The sequence below is a fragment of the Fukomys damarensis genome, unplaced genomic scaffold (assembly GCF_012274545.1).
Source record: "Fukomys damarensis isolate Sample0158 unplaced genomic scaffold, DMR_v1.0_HiC HiC_scaffold_27, whole genome shotgun sequence".
In the NCBI taxonomy this organism is placed as follows: Eukaryota; Metazoa; Chordata; class Mammalia; order Rodentia; family Bathyergidae; genus Fukomys; species Fukomys damarensis.
In genome coordinates, this window is record NW_022900939.1 from 35,767,761 (window position 1) to 35,795,316 (window position 27,556).

A 27,556-nucleotide genomic window follows, 5' to 3' on the forward strand; every position below is an offset into this window, starting at 1 on the left:
TGTGAAGTTAGAAGTTAATGCCTAGGACATTGTTCAGATCCAGGGACTGTGCTTCCTGGTATTTACCAGTCCTACTCCATTATTTTCTTTTGGTCTTTGGCTATATAAAACCCCAGCTTCTATATCTTCCTTATACTATGTTTACTCTAATGACGCATGAGTTAATTTTAAAAATAAAACTGTGGCATATATTCACTGCCTATTTGTAGGACAGTGATGGTTTTCAAAGCAGGTGGTGGAACCACTGAGATAAATCTCCAGCCTGACAGTGATGGTTTTTGTATCTGGGGAGTGATTCATTGCACAGGCAAGGAGGGGAGGGGAATCTAGAGGCCCAGGGACCCCGAGGGACTCTGGACAGGGTGGGAAGGCCTCACTCTTGGGGCACCCTGACCCTTGTCTGCTGTTTCCCCCAAGAAGGTCTCCAGGGAAGGGCAAAAGGGCAGGACATCCAGCAGCTCAGTTCTGCTAGGTGTTTTAGCCACCCTGCCCAGGAAGAGGTTAAAATTGTAGGCTGCTTTCTTTATTTTCAAGGCTAGAACCTCAAGATTGTCTGCCGTAGACAAACCTAGGTATTTCTTTCTGACAGGAAGGGGTGATCAAAATATACAGCCAACATTTAAACTTCTTTTACAAATACAAGGGGACCAAGAGATAAAGGGAAGGGGGCATAAGAAGAATTAAGATGTGTTATGTACACGTAGTAACTCTCCACCCTGGATGTAATCATCATGTACTACAAACTGTACTGATAACAAAGAAAAAGAAAAACAATGGCTTAAAAAGGCCGCCCTCCCCGGGTCTTGAGCACACCTATTATCCCGTCATTCCCGCACTTGAAGCGGTTCTGGACATCATCTTTTGTGAATATCTTATGAGGCGTGGATAAGAAAATACGAAGAATGCTGCCTCCCAGTGCCATCCAGTGAAGGGTAGGGTCATGTGCACACGGCGGGGTGTCCTCACCCACTGTGTTCGGGGGTCTGGCCCCAAATGACTTCTGGTTCCTCTCCAAAGTTAAAATTGCCAACTGAAGACACTCACTAAAGAGTACTTCCAGACCTGCCGCAGAAATGGCAAGCGTGGTGCGGTGAGTGCGTTCGGAGTGTGTGGGGGGTAGTATTTGGAAGGGGATCCAGGGCAGCGTGTCTTTTACTCTAATAATATTTCTAAAACATGAAAACATTCACTTTATTTTTCAATTACAGCTTGCACAGTGTTTCCAACAACTGCCCTTTTTCCTCCCTGGTGATTTCCTGTTTCAAGTTCGCTTTCAGAGAGACTGGACTAGCATCATTGAGTTCGGGCAGACTGAAAGGATCAAAGCCTACGTCAGGGAAATTTCTTGTCTTTGCTAAGATGGACCTCCGGGCTGTTGGGGGTTTTGATTATCAGTGTCTTGGCAGCCTTTTCCTCTCCCTGCTGGAGGATGGCACTGCTGTGTCTCAGCTCTAGGAACCCACACGCATACGGGCAGCACGGTCACCTGGTGTCACTGGTTAGTTTTACGAGGAGGACATTTTAATCAGCTTACTTGTCAATTGACAGCTATTCCTCAAATATCCCACCAAGAACGTCTGGAGCAGCCCGTCACAGAGAGAGACTAGGAGCAAAAGAGCTGTCATGTTGCTAGATGAAAAAAGAAGAAAATGATGGGAAATCTTTGGCATATGTATCCTTAACTTATTTTAAAATTTAGACACCTATTTCTTCTATAGGTAAAACAGGGAGCTGGGGACATATCTCTGTGGCAGAGCATTTGACTTGCAGGCATGAAGCCATAGATTCAATTCCTAGCCCTAACAAAGCAAACAAAAAAAGATTAATTATATATTTATCTTCCTAAATTGAAGTTTTACAGAAGTATTGGAAACATCTTGATATAACAGTATATGCTTTTTTTTTAAAAAAAAAGAGCAGTGTTTTAGACTTCATGTTGAAGACATTTTGTGAGATATGCAGATTTATAGAATGATAAAATGCATGGATGCAGAGTGGGGATCTGGGCTTTGTGCTGCCTCTGGCCTGGACCAAGGCACTGTGGTGAGCAGGAGGAGATGGATGACAGGGCTGGGCGTGTTCGTGAGTTCGGCACAGTGAGTGCTACCCGCTCCCTGTGTGTCCGAGGCCACCGGCTGAATCCCAGAGGCCTGTGCCCTGCTGTGTCCTGGCCCACAGCCTGGTCTTTCGTAGCTGCCGCCACCAGCTCTACCCTCCCTGTCCCCCACTGTCGCAGGCTGCCTCAGAGGTGGACAAGAATGCTCTCCATCATCTCCTGTTCACACTCTAGGTCTCAGTGAGCTGACATTTCTTTTCAGTACTGCTTCTTGGGCAGTCTCCCAAGCCTACAAGGGATTTGTCCAATGTCTGGCAAAGCAAAGAGCTCTTAAAACTATTTATGAATGAAAAAGACATCAATTTGACCTCAGTACAGTCTCACCAGTCTCTTGACCCTTTGCTACACCTCCTTTGGCTGAGGCCTTTCATTCATACGAGGTGCTGTGGGTGAATGTGACAGTTATGGATTAAGCTGGTCCCAGGAAGCGGCTTTCTGCCCACCTGCTGGTTATGTGGTGAGTCTGCCCTGTGCCTTGGAGAAGTCACCACACCAGGATGCCCAGCGGTGGGTGAGGAAGCTCATCTGGTCAGTGACCGTCTCTGTGCCTTCCCTGCTTGCTCCAGCCTTCTCCCCAGCCCTCAGGGTTGACCAGAAGGAAAACATTTAGCACAGTTTGGCTTCTTGCCTTCACACACACATAGTATCACTAGGACCCCTTTGGGAAACTGACTTTATACATTTTGATGGATAGAGATGAATTCAGTTTGTTGCGCATTTTTTAAGTTGAATAACCATTTTTTTTACTTTCTAGTTCTGCTCAAGCTTTTGGTTGAAGTATCACTCACATTTTAATTGGCTCACCACAGCCATTTCTGAGTGACTTGTTACATTCATTCACTCATTATTTTCTGAAATTTTCATGCGTTAAAAAATGTAGGTTTTCTTCCCAGCTCTTGGGAGACTGAGGTAGGAGAACTGATGATTTCGAGGCCAGCCTGGGCTACACAGTGAGACTTCAAAAAAAAACTTTTTTTTCATCTTCCTGTCCAGGTACCTAGGAAGGAACAGAGCGTGGACTATTATCTAACTGTCAAGTTTGGTGTAGCGTTCCGCCTGCATTTGCAAAGAACCTCCCTCGTGGACGCCACGCGTGGTCCTTCACTCGTTCAGTACGTGTCCCTTTGTCCTCTGCTGCGCCTGACTTTAGCGTGCCTCTCCCTAGGAGCTCCTCAGCTGTTCCATCACTAGGGTACGGATTGGCCACGTGCCCCACGGTGTACTGGGAAGCCTGGAGCCATTCTTACAGCCGGCAGCATAGCAGAACGCAGCTTCAGCTAGGACTCGTTTCTACGCCGGTTTAGAGGAAAAACCACATAGTAGAGCCGCTCATGGGAAATTAGTGAAAATAATTTCAGCTCCGACCTATGCACGGATAATCTGACATGCTCTTTTAAGTTGTTTTCTCGAATGGTTCGTGCTCGTACCCTGTGCAGGTCACAGATCAGCAGTCAAGGTGACTACAGCCGTGTCGCAACCGTAACGACTGACACGGGCGGCTGAGGCGAGTCCGGCCGTACGCGGGGCGGATGCCGACCCTCACGCCCGATGTCATCTTCTTTCTCCAGTTGTGACAAATACGGGGCTGCTGTTAGCACACAGGATTTGCATTCAGGGCTGTGGACCCCGAGCCATCTTTCCAACATCAGTGTCCCTGAGCAGACCCGGTGACACAGCCCCAGCTCCCCACCCCCTTTCCGAGGCACCGAAAACCTGTCCCCTCTGTGCATGCCGGGGCTCTCCTGCTGGCCTCTTCCTGTCTCAGGTTGGCTCCTGGCCTTGACCTTGGATGGATAGGCCCCAGCTGGAGCACGGAAGGGGTGGTTTGCGCTGTGACCTCCCTCCTGCTTTCCAAGCTCTCCCCATACACTTCCTGTTCTCTAGCAACCCAGGGACAGATCAGTCTCCTGGCAGGAGCCCTGGCTCCATCTCAGCTCTGCGCGTGGTTTAGGGGAAGCAGCGCCACCTCGCCACAATTGCACTTTTTGGGGGACTAAAGCGCTCGCTTAGCTGCTCCTGTTTGGCAGGAATTATGTGGGCTCAATGCCCATGGGTGCTCTGTCTTTTTAATAATCCCATTCATTAAAGCAGAGAGGCAGTTTTCTTCAAGTTGCTAAGAGAAATGTTTCCTCCTGTGCCTTTTGGCTTGCATTTTTGCCCAAGGCCTTTTCTCCGGCCTTCTTTGTTAGCTCACAGAGAGCAGGAGAAAGTGTTAAAGATTCACTCCACTCATTTATTGCCAATTGGGAAGTTTTGCTTTGACCTGCCTGAAAGAAAAGTCTCTTTGGCAGCAAGTGTGAAACTCTCCCCTCTTTTACTTCAGAGAATTAAAAATCAAAAACAAACAAACAAAATTCCCTTCAGTTAGATAGAGCAAGTGTGAGACTACTGGTGAAAACAGTTCCAGATTTGGATGCAGCTGGTTACACTGGTACCAAAGCTCTGCTGTGTCAACAGAGCTGACATCTGCTTTCTGTCTCACAGCACTGGGCTAAGTCCCTTTCCTTTAAGATCATCTTGGTGCCTAACTCTGTCTTATGCTACTCATGGTTGTAGAGCTGGAATGCTTTTTTTGTTTTTGGTTTTTTGAGACAGGGTCTCACTATGTAGTTGAGACTGACCTGGAACTCACTATGTAGCCCAGGCTGGTCTCGAACTCACAGCAACCCTCCTGCCTCAGCCTCCCGAGTGCTGGGATTACAGGCGTGCACTACCATGCCCTCCTGGAACGCTCTTTCACTGGTGGTGGTGCAGTGCCTTTCTCTAAGTCTGAATTGTGATCTGGTTGTTTCGCTCTCCTTGGAGTACTGGTAGAACCCATCCTGAGTTGTAGAACAAAGAGGTGGTTCAGCTGGTTTCTACTTCAAGTTATTGTTGCTGATCACTGAGAGAGTGTTTCTGACTCCTAGCAGAATGTAAATGAGCTTGGCTTTGGGCTCCATTTAAAAACATTTCTCAAGCACAGCGAAAGCCTTGTTCTGAAATGAAAGTGAAGCACTCAGATGGCAAAGTCAGAGGCACGCTTGCTGTTTGCTTTTTGATGTAGGGAAACTTCAACCTGCATGTTTTAGCCCTCTCCCTGTCAGATAACGTGACCTGGAGCCTCCAAAAGGCTGTTGTACAGAGTGTCACTTAAATTTCAGCTCTGCAGCTCCGACAGCTGAACAATATGCTCAAAAACAAAGCAAAACAAAATGAACCGAAAGTTCCCAGAACTTCCTTTGTCAGATTCTTTTACCTGGTTTGATGTTCAGAGAGAAGCTGTCTATTTCCAGATCCAGCTTTTGGGGCGCCGTGGAACAGAGATTGTCCAAGACGCCGTGCACAGCCTCCACGAGGTTGTAGGGCACGGATTCAACGACCCTCATCTTGCTGTTTACAATCACACTCGCGTTTCTGAAGTAAGTATTTCAAGTTGCTTAAAACCTGTGAGAGTGGATCATAGATACGGAACCAGCTGCAAAACGCAAGGTAGTTTTGAAATTTTGTGGTACCGGGGATCGAACTCGTGTCCTTGCACTTGTGAGGCAGGTGACGGAACCACTGAGCTACATCCCCGGCCCAACACTAGGTAGTTTATTATTCATTCCTGTTCACCCTCACTGCTCATTGTCTCAGGCACGCATTTCAGTTTCTTTCTGTTGATTTTGTTTGTGGATTTAATAGGAGGCCTGAACACCACGACTTAATGATCTATTTGCAATATTTGTGTCCTCTATCTCCCTCTTTCTATCTTGGTATTGAGATGGGTGGCTAGAGGTTTCTTCATGATGAAATGTGAAAACATGATTTCCAAAAACCCAAGCCAGTGCTATAGCACAGCTGGACGGGCAGGTTGAGTCAAGAGAAGAAAAAAAAAAATAAACAAAATCACATTCCAGACTGAGATGTCTCTCTGGAAGTGGCACATTTGAGGCGACCCATTGAAATCAGCACCAGCTTTGACACAGCCAAACCACACAATGGGGTCTGGGAGATGAGCAGGGAACTGGCTGTTAGGAGCCTTGGATCTGGTCCTGAAGCTGTCCCTAACTAGCCTGGTGAGTGCCGTGCCCCTGAATTGGAATGGACTACAGAAAGAGATGCCCTAGGGAGTCCCTTCCAAAGGGTAGTTTAATAATCTCCAGGTCCCCTCAGGTGCCCTCACAGTCCCTCCTGTGAGGCACAGCCATCATGGAGATCATTTTTTGGAGTGAGCTGCAGCTCCATGGTGTCTGCTTGTTTCTGGCTGTGGGAGTGAGACCCTCACTGATGAGCTGCCCACAGATGCCATCTGTGGTCTCCTGGATTGACCCAGACCTGCTTTCTCTTTGCCCAGGTCTCTGCCCTACCAGAATTTTGACTATGATTCTGACCCACATTTTGCTTTCTCCCTCACGAGATTATTATGAAAATAAAAGAACATTTTACCTAGAGTTTGAAGCTCTTTCCAACTCCCTCTGTCCTGCTTGCTTCTACAGTTCTTTGACTGAACTCTTACTTCATATGTTAGCACTGTTTTGGCCTTGGGTAGGGGTTTTCTGTCTTCCTCCAGTTGTTGTACAGTCAGCTAGCTTCCCCTTCTCCCAAACTGATTCCCCAGTGCTTGATGGGATCCAAGTGGACTCAGTTTCCAGCCTCCTGGGGCTAGGGCGTGACCACAGCTGTATTCCTCCAACAGCATACAAGTTAAGTAGAGCGGTCCCAGGAGCCTCGGATTCACTGGCTGACAGGGGCTTACTGTCCCTTGGCTGCTTCTTATTACCCTTCTTGCAAGTAGAAACAGATATACCAGTGACCTGGCTCTGACCATGCCTAGGAGAAGACAGCGCTGGGCTCCACAGGGCCACAGGTGGAAGAAGTCTGTCTTTGAATGACACTGGAGAGTTGAGCTCTCCCACCCATCACGTGAAAGGGAAATGACCTTGTGGCTAATGCAAGTCTTAGCATAAACCCAAGTGGAAAAGTGGACTGAGTTCACTGAGACTTGTACTTAGGATCATCCCAGTATCTACATACCTGGTAGTGTGTGTGTGTGTGTGTGTGTGTGTGAGTGTGTGTGTGTAGTGTGCGTGTAAGGTGGCACAGAGAGTCTTACTTTAAAACATTCACCCGAGAAGTTGGATTGTGTGTGGAATTTCATTTATATAACGATTTCACTTACACCAAGCGTTTTCCCTGTTATTGTCAGAGATCCGGCAATCTGTGTGGCACGCGTTGTACAGCTTAGTTTGATTAGCTACGACTACGTAGAGGTATCATAGTCCCGCATTTCTCACTGTGTATCTGCTTTGTATCGCACTGGGAGAAGTCAACACGTGGTCTGGGGGTGTTAATGAGCTAAGACATGAGCCACCACGATCCGTTCCGCACTGTTTGTCAGAGACCAGGGGCTACAAGGGAAGCCCTTGCTTGAACTCATCTGCAATGAGCCCCAGCGGCTCTGTGTCCTTCATCAGGTGGTTACAACTGCGGGAAAGTTGAGCCACAGCGGCTTTTAGATTCCAAATTCAGTACTGCAGTGGTTAGGGGTTATTTCCGGTAGAATACTTGAGGAGGCATTGCAATGAGGAGATTTTAGGATCCGTTCATTCCGAGGAGGCAGAGCGGTGACATCTCCCATGAGTGTCTACCACAGACTTCCCTTCCCTGCCTGGGTCTGAATCCATCTCAAAACTAGCTGAATGCCCCCAGCTTCAGCTCTCCCAGGGGCTTGTTTCTTCTAAGTATGCATTGCCCAGTGTACAAAAATGAAAGGGAAGAAAGAGACGCACAGATAGTTGAGAAGGGTAAGCGGCATCCACTCACCAGCTGTGTGCATTGTTGCTCTAGAGCTCGGTACTCCTGAGAGCTCTTGTCGAACAGGTCGTTGGAGAAGGGCACGTTAGCAACACGCAGACTGAAGAACACCACCAGCTCTCAGCTCTTGGTGGCATTGGTCATAGAGCTAGTGGTGATGTCCTGCAGAGCTGGGACAGGCGTGGCTCTCTCTGAGAAATGATCTGGGGTCCCAGTTCTTCCAACAAGGAAGGAGCGTTAGACGCAGCCATTCTATCGAGGTCGCTGATCGTATCCTGGCCATCTGTTCTCAATCTGCCATCCCCCGAAGATACGGGCGAATGTGAGCTTTCCAGAGCCAACTCACCAGTGGCAGAAGAATCACGAGCGGGGATGGTGGCCTCTTGGACTGCTACTGTTTGGTCAACAGACATTATGTCCGTGGTGCTCTGACCAGTGAGAGAGAAGACCCTTGATGTGGTAGAGAGTAGTAGAGTTTGTGATAGGAAAGGAGAGACCTCTGTCGGCGGAATCCGAGAACGGCTGGTGGGGGAAGCGCCTATGACCAATTCTATTGTCCAAGTGGTTCCCAGAGGGGGGGAACAATTCAAAGTTAGGCTTAATTAAAAAAAAAAAAAAAGGATATTTGCGTTGATCATTTAAATGGTATTTTTTTTTAAAAAGAGAAATTGAAGGGCAGGCAATGTTGTATCCAGAACTAGGCAAAGGGTGGCTCTCTGACTAGGAATATGAGACCCAAAAGTACTAGGTACCTAGAATTCTGGAATTGCACAGTCCATGGGTCAAGCAACACAAACTGACAAGTCACTGTTGGAATGGATTTAGATCCCAAACCATAGCTGGCATTGAATTAGATTTAAACACCACTTCCCCTTCTGTACAGTTTTGGCCCTGAACAATTATTATTTATCTTCCAACAGTATAAATCTGCATTTTATGTAACTGAAGTTTTTGGATTCAATGACCACATTTTGGTCATTTTATCACTTAAAATTTAATTTTGCTCATTCAGAACTAGCTAAGCTCACTAAATAACTTACCTGTTTGCAAACTGCTATTGAGTGTAAATATATCAGTGCCACATATAATTAAACTTTATATCAACCGTACAACTTGCTAGATATTTCATAATATTTAAAACCCTTGCCACTATTACATTATCACACTCGGATAATTTTCACACCTGGGCATTCCTTTCTTGGGTAAATACACATTGAACTACTGAAGGGCACTGCATTTTTGGAATTAAAATTAAAATCGGTAAGTATTTGCAAACTAAGATAGTGGTTATATGAAACTTTCAGTTAAAAAGATTGATGGGTAATTAAAGTACTCCAAATAGTTCTAAACTCCAGAGCTATGGACAATATTGAAGGCATTAGGTGAACAAAACAGGTAGCTTCCTCTGATTATTTCAGTGGCATTTTGGCAAATAAATGGGAAAGCTCTGCTGAGACCCAGATGCTAAGTATGATGAATGGTCTGTCTGGATGTAGATATCATCTTTGGACTTGCAGTTGGCTAATTTACTGCTGTGCAATCACCACAACTGAAATTGCAAGTGATAAACAACTCTGGAAGGTAGGGAATCACATTAGTTTTATTACTTTCTTAAAATAAAACCTGGCTATTGGTGAACTATGCCTAGATTTCAGAGAAACACCCTCTTTCCTTTCACCTGAGAGTGCCTAGGTGTGTGCAGGCATACTTCATGGGACTGCCAGGAATGTTTCCTAACACCCAAGTGTCTCTGTGCACACTTAGTCTCATTCAAATCTCTGTACTATGGACTGAGTGTCTGGGTCTCTCTCAGATTCACTCAGTGAAGCTTTATTCCTCAGTGTGATGGTATTTGAAGATGGGCCTTTGTGGGGTAATCAGGTCATGAGACTGGAGTCCTCATGAAAGGGATTGGGATCAGCACCCTGAAAACCATGGCCACAAAAGAGATCATCTCTCCTTTTGCCGTGCGAAGTTACAGCGAGAATGCATCCATCTGCAAACGAGAAGTGTTCTCATCAGAAACCAAATCTGCCAGCACCTTGATTTTGGATTTATAATGTTTGTTGTTTCATGCATTCACTACATGTTATTTTGTTACGGCACCCTGAGCTAAGATACCCACGAAAGGATCTGGGATGAGTAGGTTTAAAGGTGTGGTGTTATCGTGGTTTGTGTTGACACCTTGCCCTAGGAAATGCACCTGGGTGTGGGCACCTGTGATGGGCTCTCTGTGCCCCTACAGAGGAAAAAAGTCGGGAGGCTCTGAGACAATGATGGATGTCTTTGCTATGCTCTGGGGTCAGTGTCTCATTAGACCTTTCTCTTTGGATAAACTTTACTCAGCTGGAAATAGGCTACTGCATTATATCACCAGCCAGTGGGTTTCTAGCCTACTTCCTTTGTGGCATTGTAATATTAACAAACATTCACATTTACAACAAACATAATCAAGTTACCTAACTGATATCCCAGTTGGTTATTTAAAGATACTGTACAGAATGTTACTTGGAAAATATATGTGGTGAGAACTAATTAAGTGTATGTAGAATTCAAATTAATTTAACTGGGTAACATATTTTTCTTTGCGGAACCTGGCAGCAAATTTAAGTGTGATTTTAAAAGACTCCTATTTCCTTCCTCCCTCTTTCCTTCTAAGACAATAGTTAATTCCTTTGGGGGTAAATTGTCTGTTCAACTAATTCTTATGCAAAAACTAAGTCACAGGAACAACACAGGCCAATGCAACATTAAGTTTTACACACTACAATGGGAAAGTCACGAGTCAAAAGGCCAAGGCCATTCATTTTATCCTGAAGAATGAAAAGTAGACGGACTCTATTGTTGTGCTGGGTGTGTGCAGAGCTCCCGCGAGTGGTGGAGAGTGTTTGTGTGCATGTGTGGGTGGCAGGGGCGTTAGCCATAAGCCAGGCTCCTGGGTATAGAGTAAGTGGCTCTTTGGTCGCCTTATAGATAAGAGATCTGCCCCAGTCAGGGCTACAGATGAATTGAGCCAATCCAGAGTAGGAGAACTTGGGCCCCGCTGAAGCCCAAGGTGGAACAATCCAGCCACAGATGCAGAGGGGCACGGTGTGGGGTTGTGCTTGCTAAGTCGTATTAGTGGCCAGAGGTGAGCAGGGCATGGAGGAGGCGGGCAGATGTGAGGCTGCTTTGCATGCTGCCGAGGGCCATCTATTACAGGGGGCCACAGACGTCAAGTAGTGGCCTACTTCATGTTTAAAAAGAAAAACCTTGTAGGAGAGATTCCACAACCTCCTTTAAGTCTTCAAGGGGCATGACCAGCAAGATTTTAACTTTATATCTAGCAAATCTATTCTTATATATAATAACAAGGTACTATTTTGGAATCGTGTAGAGATAGAAAGTACGTGTTTATTATCAATTCATTCAGTGAATAGATACTGATATCCTAGTACGTATCGGGCTTTATCCCAGGTTCTAAGATACAACTGAACAAAATAGAGTTCCTGGCTGCCTAGAGCATATTGTCTACTGAGGAAGGCAGAGAAACAAAACCTAAAATAAGCCAAGGAAAATACATAGTACGCCGGGTGGAGAGGGTTGTAGATTCCAATGCAGTTGTAAGAAATGCAGGGAACGGCATCGGTGAAAACCGAGGAGAAGGACTGTGCTTGCTTTGTGGCTACATGATTTCCTGTAGGGCGACAACTGGTTCCTGGAATTTTACTGGTTTGGAGGTGGTGTTGCACAAAACTGTGAGTGTATAAGAGCCCACCGAACTGTCTAACAGTAACTAAAACGGGGAATTTTATCTCAATAAAGAAGAAAAAAAAATATACATGAGATCCTGTGTAGCGCTTACGTGGATTCTTCTAAAGGTGGCGTCTTGGAGAACTGCAGTATACGATGCTGATAGTCTAGGCACGGGAAGTCCATCCTGTTGCCTTTTTAACACCTGCCGGCCGCTCGTGTTTTCCATTTATGTAACACGGTCAGCTCGAAAATGCCATACACGTGGACGACAGTACGTAACTATTTGCAACTGCCTTTTCTCCCTCAGGATAACCCTTTGTGGATTCAGCCAAATTGTTGTAGGTATCAATAATTTGTTCCTTTTTGTTGCTAAGTAGCATTATGTAATATAGATTCATCTTAGATGGCTTAACCACTTACCCGCTGAAAGGCACCTTGGGTTGTTTCTAGTTCTTGGCCTACCAGGAATCCAGTTGCTATGAACATTCATGCTTAAGCTTTACTGTATACAGTTTCTTTATAATAAAGTTTCTTTATAACAAATGCCCTATAATAGCTCGATGGTAACTGCATATTTGATTTTTGGGGAAACTGCCAAACTGTTTTACAGGAGGTCTCTGCCATTTTACATTTCCCCCAGCAACACGAAAAGGATCGGGCTCTTTTGTACTCTCCCACATCTGATAGGGTTGCTGTATTTTATTTTGGTCGCAGCGATATCTCACTGTGGCTTTAATTTGCATTTCACTAATAAACAAAGATATTGAACGTCTTGCCGTGGGCTCATGTGCCTCTGTGGGTCCCGGTGGGTAAAAGGTCCCTCTGGATTTTTGCACATTTAAAGTTGGAAATATAGTTTGACTACTGAGTTTTGAGAGTTACTTATATATTCTGGCTACTTGTCCTCTGTCAGATATGGGGTTTAACAGATGCTTTCTCTCAGCTCGGATTTTCACTTCTTGTCTTCTTAGCAGTGTCTTTTGCAGAGCCTGTTTCTTCAAGTACTTTCAGAAAGAAAATTCGGAAGCTTAGTATCACCTCATTCCCAAGGGCCTCAGGGCCTTGAGTGTTCTCCTTTCCTTCTGGCCTTTCAGTCTTGTGAGCCTTGTTTTGTATAAAATGTCCGGGGCATTTAGTTGTACTTAACAGGAGGAATAGGAAAACATACATTTATTCCATTTTCCTGGAGATGCAACTCTATTTTACTTCCAAAATGTCCTTATTTAAAAATTTAGTAAAACAGGGAATAAATGTGACTGAAGGCAGCCAGGCCAATACTGACAAGCTTACTGACAGGAAATCACTAAAATGATATTAAAAAGAGCAAAGTTAAGTAACTGATCATAAAAGATATCATAAATATAGAAGAAAGGAAAATGAAAGACAACATTTATATTATCTGTGTTCTTAGGTTGGAGAACAAAAGAACAATGGATCAGAAAAAGTCCTGAAAGTTATGACAGAAAAAAAATTTCTGATACATTAAACTTGAATTTAGAAATCCAAATAATATCAGAAAATTATTCAAAATGAACTAGCTGTAGCAAGATATATTTCTTGTGATGGTCTGAATGTTAATCTTCCCCACATTCAGATGTTGAAATCTCAACCCAGAAGATGGCTTTTAGAGAGGGGCCTCTGAAAGGGGACCCTCTCTCCTGATTGTGACCAGTGTTCCCTCCACCCTGTGAGGACACAGACAGAAGGTGCTCTGAGGGCCGGGGATTTTGCTCAGTGGTTCTGCCGCCTGCCTCGCAAGTGCAAGGGTGAAGTTGGATCCCCAGTATAAAAAAAAAAAAAAAAAAAAAAAAAGAAGGTGCTCTAAGTAATGGCTCTCACCCCATGCCTACCTGGCAGGGCTTTGACTTTAGACTTCCCAATCTCCAGATAAATGAGAAATAAAATTCTGTTGTTTCCAAGTTACCCAGTCTAAGATATTTTGTTATAGCGCCTGGAGGAACTAGAAAGACAAGCATTGCATATCAGGAACTGAAACAAAGCCAAGCTAAATAAAATGTCTGGGTATTTAGTTTGAAGAAGGAAGCTATTTAGAAATACTCTCTATCCAAGAAAAGCAGAGAAAAGAAACAAAGTTGTGCCTCAGGGAAGTCAGCTGATCACACAGCTAAAGGCAGTGAGGCGAATTTATGAGTGAGAGACAGGCAGGAGCTTTACATTCAGCCACCTGTCCTGCACATACGAAGTCACAGGCAGTAAGGAGCCCAGCCCTCAGGAGCCACGCATCTGAAAGCTCTCTGGGAACAAATATCTGATTAAATATTCCAGTCAATCAAGAGAAAAACCAGAGAACTCAGGAATGGAGAAGCTTCGCTAGGAGGTTCACAGGTGGGCCTACGCATTTAAATATGGAAATCTCTCCGACAGGCTGTGGGAGTTGTGACTACAGAGACAGTTCTGAAACTTCACAGTGGTACAGTCACCTAATTACTGACTCTTGGGGAGTGGGGGAGCGCGGGTCAGGAGAATGAGTATCTATGTTCGAGCAACTTTATCACAGCATTACATTAAACATCCGGTCTAATGCTGACGTGTGCAGCGCACGGGATAATGACTTCAAGTTAATCTTAAATTTTGAGGCTCGTTTAAGAATAAATAGTTCAAGGGATGAAGGGAGGGCAGGGGTAAGGGGAAAAAATGAGAATCAAGACTTGTCATGTAGAGGTACAAGATCCCAACAATGAATGTAACTGTACTGTATCCCTAAAATGTACCAATAAACTCAATTAAAGCTGGAAAAAAAAAAGAATAAATAGTTCATGAGATCAGGAAATGTTTAGCTGAAATGCAGCAATTACTTGAGTGTCATTTTAGTTTCTTCTGTTAAAGTCAAGTAAAATTAAGTAGACCAAATTTAAGCTACATTTTTTGTAGGGCTACATCTATCCTTTTATCATTTAAAAATTTTCACTAGCCTAGAGTATAAAGGGGCACAAAGAGGCTTGTCTTCCCTCTTGCTTGCTTGCTTTGCCCACCATGAACTGTTTCTCCTCTGTGATGCCCTTCTCCCATGCCACTCTGCCTTGGAGCCAGCCAACTAAGGACTAAAATCTCTACAAACTGTGAGCCAAATAAACTTTTCCTCCTTTAATTTGGGGTGTTGAGTATTTTGTCTCAGTAATGAGAAAGTAGCTAAGGCACTGCCCCAAGCCATTTTATAAGCTGCCAGGTGATTTTACCCTCTGCACTTTCTACCTGATGTGAGTTATTAGAATGCTAGAGACTAATTATGTCTCTCCTAAATGTTAAATAGTAATTAAGGGAGGGTGTAATTAAGTAATTAAGGATGGGTGTCCCCTTGACTGGCAGTCATCATTAGAATGAAGCGTGCATTCTGCTTTTTAGAAACATACCAAATTCTTCTTCACAAACCATCAATCAAAAGCATGTTTTTCCAGTCTAGTTTTTACATTTTAACTCTAAACAGGAATGCGGCACATGTGAACTCTTATTAGAGTTAAATATTACCTCATAAAACTACTTTTATTTTTATTTTTGGTACTGGGGATCGAACTTGGGTCCCTGCACTTGTGAAGCAGGCGCCACAACCACTGAACTAGATCCCTGGCCCATAAAACTACTTTTAAAAACAACAAGGCTCACAGTCATATATACCTTATTACTTTTTGCCTTCATTAAAAAACAAACAAACAAACCAGGATTTCTATTTGCTTTCAATTTAGAATCAACTCCTATAGAAGGAAATTGTGAGTATGAACTTGGAAAAAAGAACTTCCCTGTATCTTTCCCTGATTTATTGGTGGCCTTCGAATTTGTAGTTGTCTTCTCTGAAGAGATGAACATTTAGGGACAAATGAAACCATTGCGATACGGATTTGTGTAGCTGTGAGAAGAAAGCCGTAGTTCAGTTCTGGATGGCTTCTGCTTTGCCAGCTCTGGTTTGCAAACCAAAATGACATTCTCTTCCCTCTGTTAGTAAATAACTTCTACACATCTGAGGAATGATAGAGATTAATATTAAGGGAAGATGAATTGGGGACCAAGTAAAGCACACAAGCCACTCTGTGGCATGGCAGTGGATGATCCTTCCTTCCTGGGGCCGAGTTCCTGGCCAGCCCCCTCTCTCGCTGCCCAGGGTGGTATCCACGGAACCCTGGAAGTGATGCTGGGTGGTGCTGAGGCTTGGACACGAAAGACACCACTTCCTCCACTGATCTCTTCTGGATCAACATTCCGAAGGCAGATGGTGTCACAGCTGAGGACTCTGAAGCAGGCACGTGAGGGCACTCAAGATGGAAAGGATCGAGCCTTGTGAGAGACTCTAATCTCCAGAATCACCCAGCTACGTCACTTCTAGATTTCTGTCCAACAGAAACTGGGACAGATAAAAAAATTTTATGGTCCTTTAAGCCTCTACATTTTGGAGTCATTTGATATGCAGCAATATATAACCACTGGGTACAGAGACGCTCAGGGTCCTGACACTACTGGGTTTTATGTCTCCCAGTCTCTGACTCTGGGTTTGATCAGAATGTTGTAAAGAAACTGGCTTTTGGCTTGGAATAGTTATTGTGAGCCATATCTTTATTTTACAGCAATACATTGAAATTTACATAAAACATAATGAAATGAACGTTAACTCAGTATCCTGACCTTCAATAAGGATATCAGATGTCACCCTCCTCTTTACAGGGAAGCTTTTCAACAGGGAGTATGTTTGTATTTAAGGTAAGAAGAAGAGTGGGAGAGAAGGAGCGGGAGACAGGACATTCAAGATCATGGTTTCTCATGTTGGTTTTGCATTCACCTGATCTAGGTTGTAATAAGAGATTCCTTACCCAATGAACCTACTCTGCCCTTTTCAAAGCAAATATTTTCTAATGCTCCTTTTATGATTTTGAAAAGAGAGCTTCCTTCATCAAGAGACAAAGCGCGCGGGGGGAGGATGAAAAAATTGAGGAAAAAAGAAGAAAAGAAAGCTTTTGTAAATGAGAAGGGGATCAAGAATTGGAAGGTGCAGGGAAGAGGGGAAGGAAAGAGAAAAAAAAGAAAAAGAATTAAGATGTATTATGTACATGTACTGATTCTTCACAATAATTATAATCATTACGTACCACAAACACGTACTGAGAACAGAGTACTTTTAATTCCCAAAAGAATTAAAAGAATCATACCACAGTGATATATGCTCACCCACGTTTATAACAGCACAGTTTGTAATAGTGAAAACTTGGAAACACCCCACTTGCCCATCAACTGGAGACTGGAGAAAGAAGATGTGTGTGTGTGTGTGTGTGTGTATGTTTTAAAAAAATAAAATGGAATACTACTCAGCCATAAAGAATGAGAAATTAGAGATATTTATAGCGAAATGGATGCCCACTGAGGCCATACTCTTAAGTGAAATTAGTAAGTCACACGTGTAAATACTGAATAGTTTCTCTGGTGTGAATAAATAAAAGTGTAAATAAGGATCAATGTGTATAACTGATATTGTGTAAAGGTCAAAAAGAGTAGAGGAAGTGGGAGGGGTAGGGGAAAGGTAAAATGGGGAAAGAAAAAATATATAGAAAGGAAAAACATGGAAACAATGTCTTTGTAAACAGGGAAGGGTGGAAGGGGTGAAGAGAGGGCTAGGGAATGGGGAAAAATAAAAACCAAGATAAGTCAGGTAAAGGTACAAGATCCCAATGATGAATATAACTGCATTGTATACCTAAAATGTACCAATAAACTTAATAAAAAAATAAAAAAGGGTATAGCCGAGTTAACTCACTTTATTCAAAATAGGCAATGCATTGTTACAACTGTAATGTACAGAAGAAATAAAAGGAAAATAATTTATAACAACATATATTTCAAAAGGCAGTGCAATATCCCAAGTACCCAATAAAGTAAATACTTGTATTTATACGTAAATATCTTCAGCACCACTGGATTCCATAGCTATAAATGCAGACTGATTCAGATGTTGTGTTGGAAACATAAGTATCACTGTCATAAGAGAAGTGAATTTCTGAAATACCGGTTAAAGTTCAAACAAAGTCAAATACAATATCCCTTTATTTTACTTGTTAGGTGCATTCCTAGAAATTCAAATTTAATAAAAAATTTCAAAGTACACCTTGCAAATTATACTTATGTTAAAAAAGAGAGTATTGGAAATCAAAATGGATTAAAGATCTAATATTAAAACAGAAACACTAAACCAGCTGGAAGAGAGGTTAGGTGGAACTCTTGAAGACATTGGTGTAGGAAAAGATTTCATGAACAAAACCTCAGTTGCACGTGAACTAGCACAAAGAATCGACACGTGGGGTCTCTTCTCATTAAAAAGCTTCTTCACAGCAAGAGAAACAAGCGATAGTGTGAAGAGACAACCTGCAATGTGGGAAAACATTTTTACCAGCTCTCCTTCAGACAAAGGTCTACTGCTGACCCAACTTTTTTACCCAGTTTTAAATTTTTTTTTGTTTTTTGTTTTTTTTGGTACCAGGGATCAAACTTGGGTCCTTGCACTTGCGAGGCAGGTGGCGGAATCACTGAGCTAGATTCCTGGCCCTTTTACCCAGTTTTTTGAAGATGGCCAGTTTGTCATCTCTCCCCACCCCATGACACATGAGCAACTGCTAATGAAAAGCAGTAAACAGCCACTTGGGCTATAGCATTTTCAACTCCACTCTGAGGCGAAGATTCCAATTACATTCGAGACTTAAGTTCTCTCATTTTCTCCTAACGAAAGTTCCTGAGTCCAGTATTTCCAATATCACAGCGCTTGCAAATCAGTGTCTAAAACTCATCTTTTTCTGCTGTATCCTCTTCACCAGTATGGCGAGGGCCTGCACTTCCATAGAGTCTGCTGAGAATTGGCTGAACAATTTCTTCTAATTCCTTCTTTTGTGCTTTGATGTCTTCAATGTCAGCATCTTGGTAGCTTTCCAGCCATTCAATCTTGTCCTCTACAGCTCTTTCCATGTAAAAAGGTCTACTATCCAACCTCCTTGTAATCCTTCTCTAGGGCAGCCATGTCCTCCCGGGCCTCAGAAAACTCTCCTTCTTCCATTCCCTCACCCACGTACCAGTGAGCAAAGGTGTGCTTGGCATACATCAGATCAAACTTGTGGTCCAGGTGGGCCCAGGCCTCAGCAATGGCTGTGGTGTTGCTTGGCATGCACAAAGCCTGTTGCACATTGGCCAGGTCTCCACCAGGTACCATGGTGGGAGGCTGGTAATTAATGCCGACCTTGAAGCCAGTGGGACACCAGTCCACAAATTGGATGCTGTGCTTGGTCTTGATGGTGGTGATGGTAGCAATGATATCTTTGGGGACCACATCACCATGGTACAACAGGCAGTAAGTCATGTATTTACCATGGTGAGGGTCAAATTTCACCATATGGTTGGCTGGCTCAAAGCAGGCATTGGTGATCTCTGCTACAGTAAGCTGTTCATGGTAGGCTTTCTCAGCAGAGATGACAGTAGATGATAATATACTATATTATATATCTAGAATAAAGAATTAAAAAAAAACAGACCTCCCAAATTTAAAGACCCAATCCAAAAATGGGCAACTGAAATGAACAGGCATTTCTCAAAGAAATAGAAATAGTAAATAAACATATGAAAAAATGTTCAACATCACTGGTCATTTGAGAGATGCAAATGAAAATAACACAGATTCCACCTCACCCCAGAAAGAATGACTGCTATCAAGAAGTCAACTAATAACAAATGTAGGTGAGGTTGTGGGGAAAAAGAAACCATTTCCCACTGTTGATGGGAGTGCAGACTGGTGCAACCCCTGTGGAAATCAGTATGGAGATACCTCAAAGAGTTAGGATTAGAGGTCCTAATGGACCCAGCTATTCCCTTCCTGGCATCTTCCCAAAAGAATTAAAAGAATCACACCACAGCAATATATGTGTACCAGGTTTATAGTGGCACTGTTTGCAATAGCTTAAACTTGGAAACAGCCCAATTACCCATCAGCTGTAGACTGGATAAAGAAGATTCTTAAAAAATAAAATGGAGGACTACTCAACTATAAAGAATGAGAAACTAGAGATATTTATAGCTAAGTGGATGTCCACTGAGGCCATACTCTTCAGTGAAATAAATAGGACACACGTGTAAATATCAAATAGCTTCTCTGGTGTGAGAAAGTGAAAGTGTAAATAATAGATAATGTGAACTAGGAAGAAAAGTTGCAAAGGGGAAGGGAAAGTGGGAGGGGTGTGGGAAGAAAAGAAGGGAAGGGAATTAAAATAAGAAAATGAAAAAATGGAGAGAAAGTTTGCAAATAGGGGTGGAGGGGTTGAAGGGAGGGTAGGGGAATGGCGAACAAATAACAGTGAAGATATATTATGTAAAGGTACAAATCTCCAATGATGGCTGTCATTATATATCTAAAATGTACCAGTGAAATTACTTTAAGAAAAGAGTATTGGGAAGATGCATGAAAGATTTGAGTGTTCCACCTCGTGTACCCTCCATGTTATCCGACTTAGCAACATGTGCCTTTTGCTGTCTTAGTGATCTCTTAGTTAGAGAATACTTGTCATAATGCAGATTATTCTTGTCCATAGAAATGCGAAGATGTTTTCCCCCAGAGGGTATACAGTTTATTATTTTCTGTGGATATTGGCCTGCTTTGTATTTATTTTTGTGCATTTATTCCCTCATTTCTGATTGAAGACTGTATGTTGTTTGAATCCCCCTTTGAACTGGTTATAACATCTTACTTATTCCCTTATTAAGAGTTTTTAAATAAAACATTTGTTTCATGTTCATTTTATTCCTGTATGAGAGTGTAATATCAATGACTAATTGAAAGAAGAGAAGAGAAATTAGAAGAGAAAAAAAAACTCCTTGAAAAGATTAAAACAAAAACACAGCATGTCAACATCCATGGGATATGGCATAAACAGTACTAAGAGGGAAAATTATAGCAATAAATTTATGTATCAGACAAAAAGTTTTCAAATATCCCAGCACTCAGGAGGCTGAGGCAGGTGGATCAGTATGAGTTTGAGGCCAGCCTGGGCTACATATCAAGAACTTGTCTCAAAAAAAAAAAAGTTTTCAAACAACCTAAGAATGTACCTCAAGGACACACCAAATCCAAAATTCATAGAAGGAAACAAATAATAAAGATGAGAGCATAAATAAATAAAATTGAAACAAAAAATACAAAACATCAAGAAACAACAGTTAGTTCTTTTGAAAAGATAGAATTGGCAAAACTTCAGCTAGTGTCCAAGTAAAAAAGAGAAAAGCCAAATTTATAAATTAGAGATGATACAGGAGATTTACAAGTGATGCACAGAAATATAAAGGTCTTAAGAAGTGACTCTGAACCGTCACAGGCTAATGGGCGGGGGATTTAGCTCAGTGGTTCTGCTGCCTGCCTCACAAGTGCAAGGTCCCGAGGTCGATCCCTGGAACCAAAAAACAAAACAAAACAAAACAAAACAATCACAGGCTAAAATATTGGAAGACCTAGAAGAAATGGGTATATTCCTGGATCATGTAATATGCCAAGGTTGAATAAAGATAAAATAGATAAATTAAACAGTTCAATAATAAGTACTGAGATAGAAGCAGTAAAGTCTTCAGTATTGGTTAATTTTCCTGTTGTTAGGACAAAAATATCTGGCAGCCACAGACTAGGGAAGGACAGGTGAATTTTGTCTCGTGATTTCAGAGGGCTCAGTCCATGATGCTCTGGCTCCAAGACAGAAGCAGCAGGATGGAAGCCGGGGGTAGGAGAAAGCTGCTCATTTCATGGAGACTTGGAAACAGAGTACAAGGGAAAAGCCCAGAAAGAAGCGGCCATGGATGAATTATAGCCCCCAAGGTCACGCTATCTTGACCCATTGCCTCCAACTTCATAGGCCCCACCTCCTAATATCCATTCAGCCTCACAGATAACCTGTAGATGAAGTTAGTACCCTCACAATCTGGTCACCTTGCCAGGAATCTCCTAATCCAGTCAAGTTGATAATAAAGATTAAAATGAGAAAGGAAGGAATTCTATCAAAATATTTTACGAACCAGGCATTTTCCTGATGCCAAAAGCAGACAAAGACATAACAAAAAAACTTAACCGGGCCAGTGATTTAGCTCAGTGTGCAGCCTTCCTGCCTTACAAGTGCAAGGTCCTGAGTTTGATCCCTGGTACCCTCCTCCCAAAAAGATGTGGCAAAAAACAAAACAAAATAAAACAAAAAACTTAACAGACCAGCATTTCTGATGAAGACACATTGTAAAATTTTCAAATACAATACTAGCAAAAGGAAGTCAACAACCAGTGATCAAGGGAATTCATTTCTGGGTGCCAGGAGGGTTTAACATTTACAAATCACTGAATGTGATATACCACATCAAAAGGTGGGAGAACAGAATCTGTATGACCCTCTCAATGATGCAGAAAAACTGTGATAAGATTCCGTGTGTTTTCATGGTAAACCCTCTCAATATGTTAGTTATTGAAGGAACATACCTCAAAATGCTGCAAGCTCTACAAGAAAAACTCACAGTCAATATTAAATTGAATGGGGTAAAGAGGGAAGCATTTCCTTAAAGATCTGGAATAAGACAAAGCTGTTCACATTCACAATTCTTGTTAAACACACTATTAGAAGTTTCAGCAAGAACAGCTAGGCAAAGAATTTAGGAAAAGAAAGGAAAAATAAAAAGAGCATCAAAGCAGGGAGGAAGCAAAATTCTCCATACTTGCAGCTGATATGATTTTTATACATAGAAAAGCCTAAATTTTCCACCAAGAAGCTATTAGAACTAATAAATGGATTTGATAAGGTTTCAGTACACAAATCATCATACAAAAAAATGCAGTAGCATTTTACTCATTAGTAATGAACCTGCTAGAAAAGAAATCAGGAAGGCAATCCCATTCATAATAACTAAAAAAAGTTAAAATATTTAGGAACAGCTGGGTGTGGTGTAATCATATGCCTCTAACCCCAGCACTTGGGAGGCTGAAGCAGGAGGATCTCTGTGAGTTCGAGACCAACCTGGGCTGCATAGTGAGTTCCAGGTCAGTCTCAACTACATAGTGAGACCCTGTCTCAAAAAAAAAAAAAATCAGGAACAATTAAGGAAGTGAAAGATTCTTACAATAAAAATTAGAAAATATTAAGGAAAGGAATTATAGACACGAAATGAGAAAGTTCATGGATCAGAATAGTCAATGCCATTAAAAGGATTGTACTACCTACAGCAACCTCCAGATTTAATGCCATCCCCATGAAAATGCCAATGACATTCTTCAAGAAATAGAAAACAATTCCTAAAATTAATGTAGAACCATGAAAAATGGAGAATAGCCAAAGTGATCATCACCAACAACAAGCCTGGAAGCATCACAAACTTGACTTTAAAACATGGTACCAGGCCATACTAGTAACCCAAACAGCACGGCACTGGCATAAAACTCAACAGTCAGACAAATGGAACAAAATGGAGAACCCAGAAATGAATTCACTTACACACAGCCAACAGAGTTTTGGCAAAGGCACCAACTATACACACTGGAGAAAGGGCAATGCGCTTATTTAATGTATAGACATTTGTACATTATACAGAAAAACCTTATATATGTAGAAGAATTGAATTAGATTCTTACCCCTCACCACACATAAAATCAGCTCAAATGTATCAAAGACCTAAATGTAAGACCCGAAATGATAAAATTCCTCTAAGAAAACAAGGAAAATTCCTCAATAAATTGGTGTAGGCAAAGCTTTTTGGACAGGACACCAAAGCTCAGAATGGGAGATCATTTCAAAGTGATTCATCTGATAAGGGGTTAATGTCCAGAGAATAGAAGGAACTGAAAAACAGCACCCCCCAGAGTCCAATCAGGAAATGGGCTAAAGACCTCAATAGGCATTTCTCAGAGGAAGACCAAGAAAGCCCACCAGTATATTACCGTGTATGAAAATGCTTAATATTACTAATTAGCAGCAAATGCAAATCAAAGCACAGTGAGTTATCATCTTACCCCATTTGAATAGCTATTACCAAGGAGAAAAAAAAAAAAAACCACCTGCATGAATGCAAGGAAAAGAGGATTCTTGTATCTTGTTGGAGGGAATGTAAATTAGTACAGCTATTATGAAAAATAACAGAGAGATTCCTGAAACAACCCAAAGTAGAAACACGCCGTGGTCCAGACATTTCACTACTGGCTCTGTCTGTAACCCCAGAAGCGAAATCATTACCGTAGGGAGTTGTGGGCACCCCCACGCTTACTGCGGTCTTATTCCTAACAGCCACGATCTGGAATTAGCCAAGATGCCCGTCCGCGGGTGAAGGGGTCCAGCTAAACGTCATTCAGCCATAGAAGGAACGGAACCGTGGCAGGCGCAGCAACATGGACGGAACTGGAGGTCAGTATGTGAAATAAGTCAGAGACAGACAAATACCTCGTGTTCTCACTTACTTGTGACAACTAAAAAGTGGATGTCAAAGGTAGAGAGGTTAGGAGAGAAGCAGCGGTCACCGGAGACTGGGAAGGTGGGCAGGACACAGAGGTAGCTCGGGGGCAGCAAAACACCAGCAGCTGGGAGGAATCAGTTCTGTTGTCTGTAGCACAGTAGAGTAACTATCGGCTATGAGAATCCATGTTTTATTTTAAAATTAGAAGGATAAGAAGGTTCCCAGTGCACAGTAACGACTGAGGGAACGGACATGCTTATCATGTGGACTGGACCACTGCACACTGCACTGAATTGCTGTGGGGTAAACCATACGATGCACAAACACTGTACCCCCCAAAGAATGTGGAAGTCCTGCTGGAACAGAGGACTGTTGCGTAGTACCGTCCTGCACGCTGGTCTCTCGTCCCTGCGCAGCGGTGCTGCCAGTCCCCGCGGCAGCTTCGGCGCACCCCAGCTCCGGGGTGCAGAGCCTGCCCAGCTCGGCGAGGCGTGGGCCCCTTCTCCAGACCCAGGACCACGGCGAAGTGGTCTCCCACGCCCCAGACCACAAGATACCCTGTATGGGGAAGTACCGGACAACGTGGGACCTCGCTGACCTGTATCAGGAAATGGCTACGTTAAAAAACTCGCACCCGTTCTGACTTTTTAACTTTTCTGAATGTCCTCACTCTTTTTTGTTCTGCGGAGGGAAGGGCTATCTGCAAAGAACCGCGCTGGCGTGACTTAGACTTGACTCCTATGAGACTCGAGGATAGCTCTTATGTTTATCTCCCTCTATAAGCCCTGCCTCACTCCTTTAGACACGCCTCCTTAATGAACAGTCTCTCTATTGCTATTATCTGAATTAAAAAAGTAGTTTATTGAGATGGAGTCTTGTTATATAGTTCAGGCTGGTCTTGAACTCACTATGTAGCCCACACTGGCCTTGAATTCGTGGTGATCTTCCTGCCTCAGCCTCCTAAGTACAGGGATTATAGCCATGCTAACGATGCTGGGCTAATGTGAATAAAATTTTATCCTCCCTCAGTTGTCCAGTATATTTTGGTTTTCGCTGAGCTCTGCCTCCCCCAAATTACATGTATACGTGTATTCTTTCTTCGATTACATTTTAAAAAATTAGTACATTGCCACCACCTGCCTCCTATGCACAAGGTTCTGAGTTCGATCCCCGGTACCAAAAACAAAACAAAAACAGAAAACAAAACCCCTCCAAATTAGCACGTTTGCAATATAAGTATAATGTTTACCTTCCTTATGTAGAGTTTGTACTTGTACATAGCACATCTCGACTCCTTTTTTCACCTCCCTTCCTTTCCCCTTCCCCCAACCCTCCATCTCTTGTTTCCCTCCCTATTTGGGAAAGAGCTAACTCCCTACTTCCTACGATCTGTAATTTTTCTCTTTACCTGTAATTTGGGTTTCTCACATAAGAGAAACCATATGACATTTAAACTTGTGTGTCTGATTTGCTTCACTTAACAGTGTGGTCCCAAGGTGCATCTTTCATGCGTTCTCTAAATCAATCTGGACACACAGGAGGCTTAGGGAGGAATAAAAGGAAAAACTGTCCCCTGAGCTCACAGATCTCTGCTTGTGAAATGAGAACTGTCTTGCCTGCTACGGGAACATAGTAAAGAACAAAACCAGACATGAAAGAAGCAGGCAAAAATTAGCACATGTAATTATTTGTATTTTGAAGAAACAAGCGGGGATCATTTTTGAAAATCAAACTAATCTATGTTGGAGATACTAGTCTGGCTTCTAGAGCGTCTTTTCAAAGAATGAATTTAAGCAATTTTGACTGTGAGCTGCAAAGATCAAAGTAAGAGCCACTTTTAAGAGAACGCAAATATTTTATACAAATTTGGAAAATTATTGACTTCATAAAGGTCATCAGGATATCATGAAAACACTGAAGTCATGTTTAATGAGGGCTTTCTTTCTTTCTTTTCTTGTTTTCTGTTTTTTTAGCCAGGGTTTCACTATGTAGTTGAGACTGACCCGGGACTCACTATGTAGCCCAGGCTGGTTTGGAACTCACAGCAATCCTCCTGCCTCAGCCTCCCGAGTGCTGGGATTACAGGCATGCGCCACCACACCTGGCTGAGGGCTTTCTTAATTGTAACAAATATTCAAGGATTTAGATGAATCTAAAGTTGACTTAAAAGTCAAAGATGCATTTTACAGGATGTTCAGAATCTGAGGGCTTTCTTAATTGTAACAAATATTCAAGAATTTAGATGAATCTAAAGTTGACTTAAAAGTCAAAGATGCATTTTACAGGATGTTCAGAATCTTTTATTTTTTTATTTTTTTGGCAGAGTTTTATCATTCAGTAAATGAAAGAAATGCAGTACAGGTAGCCATTCTGGAAGATAATGGATTTACGTTTGGAAAGGCAGAAAGTCATTTTGAGTGAATCCAGTCTACGACGGTACATCTCTCTCAGCTCAGGAGCATCTGTGCCGGGAACATATGCTCCTGCAGGACAGAGCCTTGATCCTTTTAGTAGTACCCTTGCCTAGAGCACTTACTGAGCAACATGGTCCTACGGACTGTGTTTGGTCTGTGAATGAGAACCTTGCAACTAGGAGTCCACTAGAACTGCTTGGCCGATGAGTGCCCAGTTCTGAGAGCAGGCAGAGAAGAGCTATCATGAAGTAGCTAAGGCCTGGACATGTCCCAGACACACCCAGAATGAAGCGCCTTCGGGTTAGAGTGCGCCTCTGATGTCCCGAGAAAGTTCACGGAGTTTAGTGCACATCAGACAAATTGTGCGAACTTATTTGGGGTGGACTTGAAGACCCAGAACGGGTGTCTTTACGAGAGAATGCTGAACACCATGAAGCACGCCTGTGGGGTTATCTAATTTTAGAAGATGCTGTACTTTTCACTTTCTTGGACCAGAATATTTCACAATGCCAGGAGCCATAGAGAATGAATTCTGGGCTCACTCCATTCTCTGGGGATGCAAGCGAATTTTATCCAATGGAGATATTTTACTGCCCAGCTCTGCAAATTGGTGTCCACATTCCCGATTGCCTATTTCGAGACTTGGCAAACTTTTTGGAAAAGGGGCAAACAGTAAATACTTTAAGCCATTGGCCATATACTACCTATTACCACTGCTCAAGTGTGCTGCATAGGTGATATGTAAATGGAGATGAGGGTATTCAATAAAACTTTTAAAATGTGCACTAAAGTCGGATTAAATATAACTTTCACCTGTCAGAAAGGGTTACAGTTTGCCAACTCCTTGGCTTATGTTTAGTCTACTGTTTGGATTCTAATGATAGCACTTTACGAAATTCTTTATTAACTAATGAGGTAAATAAAATCTTCAATACGCACTCATTCTATACTGGGACGAGTCATGATTTTACTCCTCTGAAATTGATTCTTTGGGCAGGGGATGTAGCCTAGTGCTAGAGTGCTTGCCTATCTAGCACAAAATCCAGAGTCAGACTCCCAGCCCTGCAAAAAAAAA

The 27,556-nt window shown here is 42.6% G+C and overlaps 1 protein-coding gene across 1 annotated transcript in view; it reads right to left on the reverse strand.

The window, feature by feature from the left end:
- The window catches only part of Impg1 (interphotoreceptor matrix proteoglycan 1), a 109,721-nt gene that overhangs the window by 15,412 nt on the left and 66,753 nt on the right, over window positions 1-27,556 (reverse strand). The window contains 7 exon segments of the mRNA XM_010617915.2: window positions 5,355-5,519; window positions 5,522-5,573; window positions 7,904-8,106; window positions 8,109-8,444; window positions 10,016-10,133; window positions 18,606-19,101; window positions 24,451-24,625. Coding sequence (XP_010616217.2) covers window positions 5,355-5,519; window positions 5,522-5,573; window positions 7,904-8,106; window positions 8,109-8,444; window positions 10,016-10,133; window positions 18,606-19,101; window positions 24,451-24,625 — 1,545 coding nt within the window.